At 45.7% G+C, this 9,526-nt stretch overlaps 1 protein-coding gene across 1 annotated transcript; it reads right to left on the minus strand.

The window, feature by feature from the left end:
• Window positions 1–1,007: 1,007 nt before the first annotated feature.
• On the minus strand, window positions 1,008–3,439 carry LOC123042739 (probable ubiquitin-conjugating enzyme E2 23). The gene is made up of 3 exons (XM_044465127.1): window positions 1,898–3,439; window positions 1,692–1,805; window positions 1,008–1,472 (listed from the first exon to the last, which is right to left on the minus strand). Exons 1-3 carry the CDS (start codon window positions 3,353–3,355, stop codon window positions 1,143–1,145), a joined length of 1,902 nt encoding a protein of 633 aa, XP_044321062.1. The 5' UTR covers window positions 3,356–3,439; the 3' UTR covers window positions 1,008–1,142.
• Between the last annotated feature and the right edge of the window lie 6,087 nt (window positions 3,440–9,526).

A 9,526-nucleotide genomic window follows, 5' to 3' on the forward strand; every position in this document is an offset into this window, starting at 1 on the left:
TACTCCTTCCATATCTAGACAAATCTAAGACAAGTACTCCTTTAGGGATTAGGAGTAATATATGGATAGAGGGAGTACCCGTAAAAAATAAAATATTTCTCCATTACAGTTCATAAATATGACAACACTTCTTCTACCTATATTATATAGTCATGTACTCTACATTCGTCCCCCGAGAACATCAGCGTTACGAGCAATAGGAAGGACGCACATCACACCTGCTTTAGAAATGTGTGTTCCCCAAAGGTCAAGTTACATAGTTGGTATATATCATTAAAACAAGTTACTCCTTTCGTCCGAAATTACTTGCAGCTCAAATGTATAAAAGCATCTACAGCCGGGCGCCTCAAACCGGTCCCAAATGCCCAGGCGGGTGGATCGGTCACTGACCGGTAAAAAAAATTTAACCCACTCAGGCGCCTCAAGCCGGCCTCAAATGCTCCGGCTATCTGGCACTCCTTATATCCAGCCCATATGTAGGGCGGCCCGGACACATCTGCCACGTCTGCCCAGCCCGCCACTAACCCTACTCCGTCCAAGCATAGGTGAGCTCAAAAAGACCAGGTTCGAACGCTGCAATTACAATCCAAGCACCCTAAGGAAACACTGCCCAAACATAGGTGAGCTCAAAAAGACCATACAGGAAATAAGCACATCAGCAGCCGCAGCCTGGCACTTCACACACCACAGGATGATTCGTGTGGCTTCATGCGATCTGCTGACCAATTGTAACCATACGATGAGCATGATCTATTCGCACGTTTTTGTGCACAAAACAGGCGAATCCACCATAGGGAAATTGATGGCAAATATTTCCACTCGCCACATGGCACACATGGCTGCATAAACATTTGCCGCATCATATGTAATAAGTACATTTTATTTTTTGTATCATAATATATTCCCGTGTCAGTGTGTATATATATTATCATGCAAAGCAATTTTCCTAGTACATTTAACAAAAGCGGGCAGAAATTAAAAAAAATCATGGCGTTAATCCAGGGAGGTGATCATGAACAGAGTAAATCAACCTTCATAACTTGAGGGACTAGTTTCAATCTCCACCATTTTATATGTGCCTAAATCACACAATTTGATTCTTCATCGTTCTGTAAAAAAACTGTAATTACTTGTCCATGGTGTCAAGGTAATGGTGATCCGAAGGGCTTGTCATCAGCTTTCGTCCCCTTGGGAAAATAGTGCCCGCTCGCATCCAGAATGTTCCTCGCCATGGTAGCATCGGATGTCTCTATTGTATCATCGCCGTCATATGTGGGCACAAGTAACCCTGAGCTTGGTGATGACGACAACGGCCACCAGTTCCCTGTCACGTATTGCTTAACCCGAGCCACCATGTTGCCTGTCCTTTGAAACAAAGACCGGCTTGCAAAGCCCAAAGGGTTTGTCCTCGTCATTGCCGGGTTGTCGCCTTCGACATCGTTATTGTCAGCCGGATTCTGTAGACCATGGTCCTAAAATAAAATAAAACATATTGGTACAACAATTAAGATGAATCCATCAAGATAATAATTCAGTATAAAATATACGAGGTCCGAAATTCAGTATAAAAAAGTTGTCCAGTGGTTTAATTTTCTTTGGTGGAGACTGGTCGGGACAACCCAAAGTGATTTTGATTTTTCTTTGTCGAAGTGGAAAATGTTAGGAAGAAAAAAAGAAAGATAGATGTATACCGTGTTAACTGCGGCTGCGGTTGGTTTGTCGTCGACCACTACCCAGTTCTCCATTAAATTCAACAGATTCATGTAGTGCTCCTCCTTGACGACAAGAATCTCTTGGGGCAATACCTGCAGCACAAGTACGCCCAATCAAATCAACAACAACTAATGAGTTGAATAGAATCCAACAAAAAGCAACTACATAGAAAGTTTTCACGTACCATTGACATGCTACCATCACCCCATTTGACTTGGACGTGTCCATTATGAAGTTCAGCAACATGCCCCACCCATGAAAGATCGGATGCAGCAGCACGCTTCGTCTTCTTGCTATGAATCAATGATATGGTTTCTTCACCGTTGGCTGATCCTGACGGTAGGAGGCGAATGACAATATCTCCATAGTAAGCATATAGGTAAGAAGAGTCTCTTTTCAGCGCGTATACAGTCACGGCATCGTCACACTCAACCTCACCAGCCCCGTTCAACCATGACACGCAAGCCGTCCGGTCTCCGTAGTGTAGGCTCCTGAGGACGCCCACGGGCCGTGACAATGGAGTTCCATCAGCAACAATGTCATTGTTTACACTAGTAGTAGTCTTGTCATCGTGGTCGCCGGTAGCATCAACATGAAGAACACCGACGACGTGATGTCCCGGGAATAACTCTCCATCCACTACTTGAAAGGGGGCGACAGTCGCTGAACTTATGCCTTGTTGTCGTGTGCCGTCCTGCCATAGCACGTCAAGGGAGGTATGTGTGTTGACAACGACCATGGGAAACTCCACCTCGGCCTGAGCTGTTGGTGCTTCACATTCATCATCATCAGTCGCATTGTCTTTGCGGAAAAAGCAGCGGTCAGCTACCCCCCAGCTACAGTCGTGCGCGGCACAGAAGAAAGTAAGATCGTCCGGGTTCTGGTAGGCCGAAGGGGCCGATGCCTTGACGAGCTCCTTGTCCGTGCCATGGTGCATGGATGCAATCCAGTAGACAATGACGCCGGACATCTCTAAGTTGCTGACGGTGCCCATCTGACGGTCAGGGTTCCAGGAGCCGTTGAGCCAGCGTGCTGCCTTGAAGAGGGAAGACGGGTCTGGTGCACGGACGCGCTGCCCAGGGTTGAAAAGAGTGTTCATTTGACCGCGATACACTCGTTGTGTTTTGTTGCCGCCAGCTGAGGTGTCATGCACTAGTTGTAGCTTCTTGGACTCTGCGTTGGCGACCCTGCAGACCGCCCCGTCATCGAACAACACATCCACGTCGATGGACACCTCGACAACCCGGCCAAGCCACGGCCCGGACACGATGAAGTCGCCGAGGTTGAAGCTCCTTACGTGTCGGAGGGTAGACGGGGGCACGCCCGTGATGACATGTGTCCCCACGGCATGCTTGGCCAGGTCGAGCACGGTGGTGACGCTGGTGACGACGCCGAGCCGGCCGTCATCGTCGGACGCCGAGCCGACCACCTGTCCAGGGCGCAGGTGGGTCCTGTCAACCACCTCGAGGTCCCCGGAGTTCTTGTACACGACAGTGTTGTCGGCGAGGAGGAGCATGAACACGTCGACGGGGATGTCGTGGTCCGCCTTGGCGTCGGCGATGACGAGGCCATGGTGGCGGAGCGTGTGCCCGAAGCTCACGAGGTCTAGCAACTCAACATCGTGGGATTCCGCGGCGGCCATCTTTCTTCCGGCGAGACTGCTTGTTGGATTGATTGCCAGAGGAGGCTCGTATAAGATGCTCACGGCCGGTGGTGTTGCAAGCTAGTACTACTACGTGTATATATAGGCTAATAATAGAACCTGCCGGCAGCTGTCTGAGTAGGATTAGAATTCCTAATACTACTCTCTGTCCTCTCCTATGCACGATCGGTGTACGTACGATATGGTATGGTAAATAATAACTTCGGCGTGACGGATTCGTCCTCCTGTGCACAATCGGGCTTAATTTTGGGTACGAGTTCGGATTGGACTCCTATAAAATACCGTGATCGGTGTCTGAGTAGGATTAGAATTTCCAGTATTGTATGAAAAACAAAAAACCACGGTTTTCCTCTCGTATCCCGCGGCTGCAACCCTAGCCGCCGCCAGGGGCCGATCTTCCAACGCCGTTCTCCGGCGGCTCCCCTCCGCCGGCGACTTCGGTCGTCGGTGGTGAGGGGGGTCGCCGGATCCACGCGTGTGGATCGTTTTTACTCATCCATAGTCTAGGTTTTTAGGTTGTTCATCGTCTTTGCTTCGGCGGCGACGATGACGACGCTGAATAAATATTCTTCGGATCCTTTCCTGACGAGGCCATCGGTCCTATGGTTGGGGATGCATCTGGAAATCAGTTTGTTCAAGCAAGGATGGCGTGGCGGCGGCGGCATCCTCGTGGTGGACCTGTGTCCTCGGGCTCCATCGTTGCGACGACGTTTGCTCCAGCGTCGGCGTGGAGCTTGGGAGGTAGTCCAGGAGCGGATGCAGATTGTGGTCTACATCGACGACATCTGGAAGACGGAACGTATGCTGGGTTCGTGGTTCGTGGATGACAGGTATAGTTTCCTCCTTCGGCGTCTTAGTCATGGTGGGGTGCCAGATCTGGAGTTCGATGGCGTGTCCGGGGTGTTGCCCCGGTCTTCGTTCAACGGCAATGGCTTCACTTTTGGTGAGCCACCTTGGAGGTCCGCAAAACTGAATATCAGCGATGGAGCCGCGTCGAACTCGGGTGAGGAGGTGATCCGTCATTCTTTTTTTCGGTGGCTGCTGTGGTGGTGCCAGAGGCAGGTAACGGGCGTTAGTGTCAAGCTCAGAGATGTTCTGCTATCTTTTCAGTTTTGTCATGTCGGTTCTTACGTGACTTGTACTTTGTTCTTTATGATATGAATGAGACACGTATTACCATGCAAAAAAAAAGTATTGTATGAAAATAGCGCCGGCAAAGTAGCACTGTTTTGCTTTCCCACGGCGTGGCTGCAAAGTACTCCATCCAGATCGCTCTTGACGGTCTGCTAATTAGGGGATTAGCAGCGGCATGATGGATAGGAAGCGAGACATCAGGTATGATCCATCCGTTTAATTTCCTCTTCAGTCGAGAGCATGGGTTAATTTGACAATCTTGGTACTCGTACATCCTTCAAAAACAATTTAGGCCAAACCGTAGGAAAAGTTCCTACCGTGTATTTTCTTCAATAAATTTTCATGTAAAAGCTTACATGCGAAGTTGTCCTTCATTATTTAGACGAGTATTTGATTAGAGTAGATGGCTGATGAAAGTATTATTAGACCAACAAACCAAAACGCCGTGTCGACTTAAATTTGCCTTCTCAATGTAAGTTTTAAATTTTTTACGAAGGTAGCAACTAATCGGTTGAACGGTGTAGCTGACCATGTCGTAAAACCCACACAAACAACATTTATGCAAGGGCGCAAAAATTTAGATGGATTGGTTGTCCTGCACGAAACTGTACATGAACTGCATCGAAAAAAATGAACGGTGTCATTCTTAAAATTGATTTTGAGAAAGCCTACGACAAAGTTAAGTGACCCTTCCTGTTGCAAACCTTACGCATGAAAGGGTTTTCATAAAAGTGGTGTCGCTGGGTAGAGAGCTTTGTCTCTGGCGGTAGTGTGGCCATAAAAATTAATAAAGACGTTGGCAACTATTTTCAGACAAGGAAGGGGCTTCGTCAAGGCGACCCGGCATCTCCTATTCTATTTAACATTGTGGCCGACATGCTAGCTACCCTTGTGGAGCGGGCCAAGCTGGATGGTCAAATTAGCGGGGTCATTCCACACCTGGTAGAAGATGGTCTATCCATTCTACAATATGCAGATGACACGGTTCTATTTATGGATCATGATCTAGATAAAGCAAGAAATCTCAAGCTACTCTTATGTGCCTTTGAGGAATTTTCTCGTCTCAAAATTATTTTTCGTAAGAGTGGACTTTTTTGCTTTGGAGATGCTGCAGAATCTGCACCCGAGTATGCCGACATTTTTGGGTGCCAGCTCGGGCAGTTTTCGATTAGGTATCTGGGTATCCCCATACACTATCGGCGTTTAACTATCGCTGAGTGAAAGCATGTGGAAGAGAGAATTGAGAAACGTTTAGCCAGTTGGAAGGCCAAACTCTTGTCTTATGGGGGGCGATTGATCTTGATCAATTCTGTCCTAAGCAATATGGTTTTATACATGTTGTCATTCTTCCACCTGCCGAAAGGGGTTCTACAGCGGCTAGATTACTTTAGATCCAGAATTTTTTGGCAGTGTGATAACGAAACCAAGAAATATAGACTGGCTAGGTGGAGCGTATTATGCAGACCTAAAAGCCAAGGGGTCCTGGGAATCCAAGACCTTGAGATTAAAAATATCGCTCTTCTCAGCAAGTGGGTCTATAAACTACTCACTGAGAATGGAGTATGGCAGGAAATCATATGTGGGATCCAATGCCATTTCTCAAATTCATTGGAAACCAGGGGATTCACATTTTTGGAGTGGTGTCATGAAGGACAAGGAATTCTTCTTCCAATTTGGGACCTTCTTGGTTAGGGACGGTGCTCAGGTTCGTTTCAGGGAAGATACCTGGCTGGGGAACACTCCACTAATGGTGCAATATCCGAGCTTGTACCGGATCGTCAGACATAAATTTGTCACGATCAAACAAGTATTAGGACAGGAAAACCCCGATATTTCTTTCCGTAGGGATGTTTTGGGCACTCGTCTGACAGCATGGAATGAATTACTCACTCGCCTGGAGGACATTCAACTGTCAGATGAGCCGGACACTTTTAACTTGCATCAGAATGGTAAATTTTCGGTCAAATCCATGTATGATGCAATGGTTCATTGTGATGTTCCTGTAGATAACAGGAAATTGTGAAAGTTAAAAATTCCCCTAAGAGTGAAGATTTTCCTCTGGTTTCTGAACAAAGGAGTCATCCTAACTAGAGATAATCTGGCACGAGAAACTGGCATGGTTCCAAGACATGTTTCTTTTGCCAACATGACGAGTCTATCAAACACTTATTTTTTGAGTGCAAGTTCGCTCGGGCAGTTTGGGCTATGGTCCAAGTAGCTTCGAATTTATACCCACCACGTAGTGCACGGAATATGTTCGGCAACTGGTTGCGAGGTATTGATAAACAATTTTCTGCACATATTCTTGTGGGAGCGGCGGCCTTATGCTGGGCAATGTGGCTTACCAGGAATGATGTGGTTTTTAAAAATAAATTTGTCTATCTCATATGCAGGTTATTCATGTTTGTATACGATGGCTCCGTACTTGGTCTATCCTGCAGAAGCCGGAAGACAGGGACATTTTTATGATGACGTCTACACGGCTGGACCGTATGGCCAGGGAGGTTTTCTACCCCCATGGATGGCGGTGTGATTTACGGATAGGATCTACCGCTCCTTAGGCTGGACATGATTTATTGCTTGGCATTGTATCAAATTATTTTATTTTTAGGATGCTCTCGACTTTTTGGCTGTGTGCATCTAGCTATGCAAAGGCCGGGCTTTCTTTCGATATAATTGTATCACCTCGATATATCTATTCAATGAAATGTCCTTTATCGAAAAAAGCCTATTATGACATGCGGTATATTTATGGAAAAAAGGTGTTGCTAAATATCAGTCGACTAAGACTTTGTTATGTCTCAGTCGATGCTCTATTCGTAAGAGCTTGCATACGGATCCGTGCAAAAATTTCTTTTTCGATTTTAGTTTTTTCTTTCTTATATACTATATCACTTGATTGAGACTTGGTTAACTCTCAGAGAACTATCCACACCTTTATGTAACAGGAAGATGACCCGTGCGACTGGTTGGAGGGCTTGCATATGCTTTCGTGTCTTGTATATTGTTGTCCTTTCACTAAAATAATATTTCCGCACATTGTGTATTTCTACAAATCAAGTTCCTTTTTTCATCTCCACTGTTAAAATATATAAAAGCAAACTTCTCTCAATGGGTGTAGCTAAAAAAACACTTTCACTCGGATTTTATCTTTTTGCCTACGGTAAACAATGCTCTAAAGTCTTGTTTTTCATGTCAATGGACACTATAGACTATCTAATAAGAGAACAAATAGTATATACTGATGAGCAAGCCTACCTAATGAAGCTTTTTCTTAAACCATGGTTTTTTGACGTGACATGCATGCTTGTTTCATCCATTATGCATGCTTCATCTCTAACGTGTCTTATCATATTTTTTGCATTGGGCACCAAAAGCCTTGGGACCAAAAAATTCAAGATGCCAGGAAAAACTTTTAGACTTTGCGGCCGTGATGAGTACGGTACATTCTCTTTTGGCGAACGCCGTATGCTCAAGACTACATCGTTGGACCGCGAAACAGACAAGCGCATTTGTCTTGCATCAGTACTTGATGACTACAATGAACTCGTGAAGAGAGGTATGCTTACGTGGGAAGCTTACAAAGAGCACCACCACACCATTGAAAACTCACTTCAAATTATCAGGGACAGTATCAGGAAATACAAGGAGCGTCGCTTGCAAATGGGGCTATTTTACTTGGTGCAATATCGAAATGGCCGTGGGCTACAAGGCATACAACCCCATACACACTTGTACCACATGCCTATCAGGGAAGCACTCAGGAAATGGCGACAAGAAATCAAAAAGAGAAAACAACTACTGGACGCATCCAACAATTCCAGGAAATTAAACATTCATCACACCATCGTGTTAAGTTCGTCTTTGAAGAGGCTGGTCGTATATACCTTGTCTTCCATTATATTAGGCTGCGTGGTAATATTTCTTTGAAAGGTTTTGAACAGTGTGGAGTATTGGTTGCTTTTTGTATAATGTTTTTTTTTCCTTGGGTGAGATATTTTTCTCTTAACGCCTAAAGAAAAACTATGTTTTCAATGTACCAGATGTTAATCCTTTCACCATTTGTTTTCTGATTAACTCCACATATATTTTACAGGGATTGAGTGGCTATTTAGGGAACAATAGCGACAAGGAAAAGGGATTCTGCCCCCCCCCCCCCCTATTTAGAGAGAGAGAGAGTGTCACGCCCAATATGCGACCCTATCCAAAAGGAACTCGAAGGTCCCACCAAGGATAGACCCGCATATTGAAACGCTTTTGCAAGGTGGATATCATTACATCAACATTACATAATAGATGGGGATACATACATAAGGCATACAATGCCACACGAATACAACATCACAATACATAAGAGCATCATCCGACTACGGATGAAACACAAACAGAAACTCAAACGACATCCACCCTGCTAGCCCAGGCTGCCGACCTAGAACCTATCCCCTGATCGAAGAAGAAGCAGAAGAAGAACTCAACGCAAGCAAGCATCGCTCTCGCGTCATGATCATTGCATAACCTGTACATGCAACTGTGGTTGTAATAATCTGTGAGCCACGAGGACTCAGCAATCCCATTACCATGGGTATCAAGACTAGCAAAGCTTAAAGGGAAAGGAATGGGTAAAGTGGTGAGGTTGCAGCAGCGGCTAAGCAAATATGGTGGCTAACATACGCAAATAAGAGCGAGAAGAGAGCAAGCGGAACGGTCGTGAAGCTAGCAATGATCAAGAAGTGATCCTGAACTCCTACTTACGTCAAACATAACACAGAAACCGTGTTCACTTCCCGGACTCCGCCAAAAAGAGACCATCATGGCTACACACACGGTTGATGCGTTTTAATTCAGATCTGGTGTCAAGTTATGTACAACCCGACATTAACAAATTCCCATCTGCCTATAACCGCAGGCACGGCTTTCGAAAGATTATACCCTGCAGGGGTGTCCCAACTTAGCTCATGACAAGCTCTCGCGATCAATGAAGGAATAGACCTTCTCCCAGGAAGACCCGATCAGACT

The sequence above is a fragment of the Triticum aestivum genome, chromosome 2B (assembly GCF_018294505.1).
Source record: "Triticum aestivum cultivar Chinese Spring chromosome 2B, IWGSC CS RefSeq v2.1, whole genome shotgun sequence".
In the NCBI taxonomy this organism is placed as follows: Eukaryota; Viridiplantae; Streptophyta; class Magnoliopsida; order Poales; family Poaceae; genus Triticum; species Triticum aestivum.

Bases quoted from the DNA above. Each gene is read 5' to 3' on its own strand.
- LOC123042739 (XM_044465127.1), bottom strand. From the start codon at position 3,355: ATGGCCGCCGCGGAATCCCACGATGTTGAGTTGCTAGACCTCGTGAGC. The intron at 1,806-1,897 runs GTACGTGAAAAC...CTTGTGCTGCAG, and splicing joins GTGATGGTAGCATGTCAATG to GTATTGCCCCAAGAGATTCT. The intron at 1,473-1,691 runs GTATACATCTAT...ATTTTATTTTAG, and splicing joins CCGCAGCCGCAGTTAACACG to GACCATGGTCTACAGAATCC.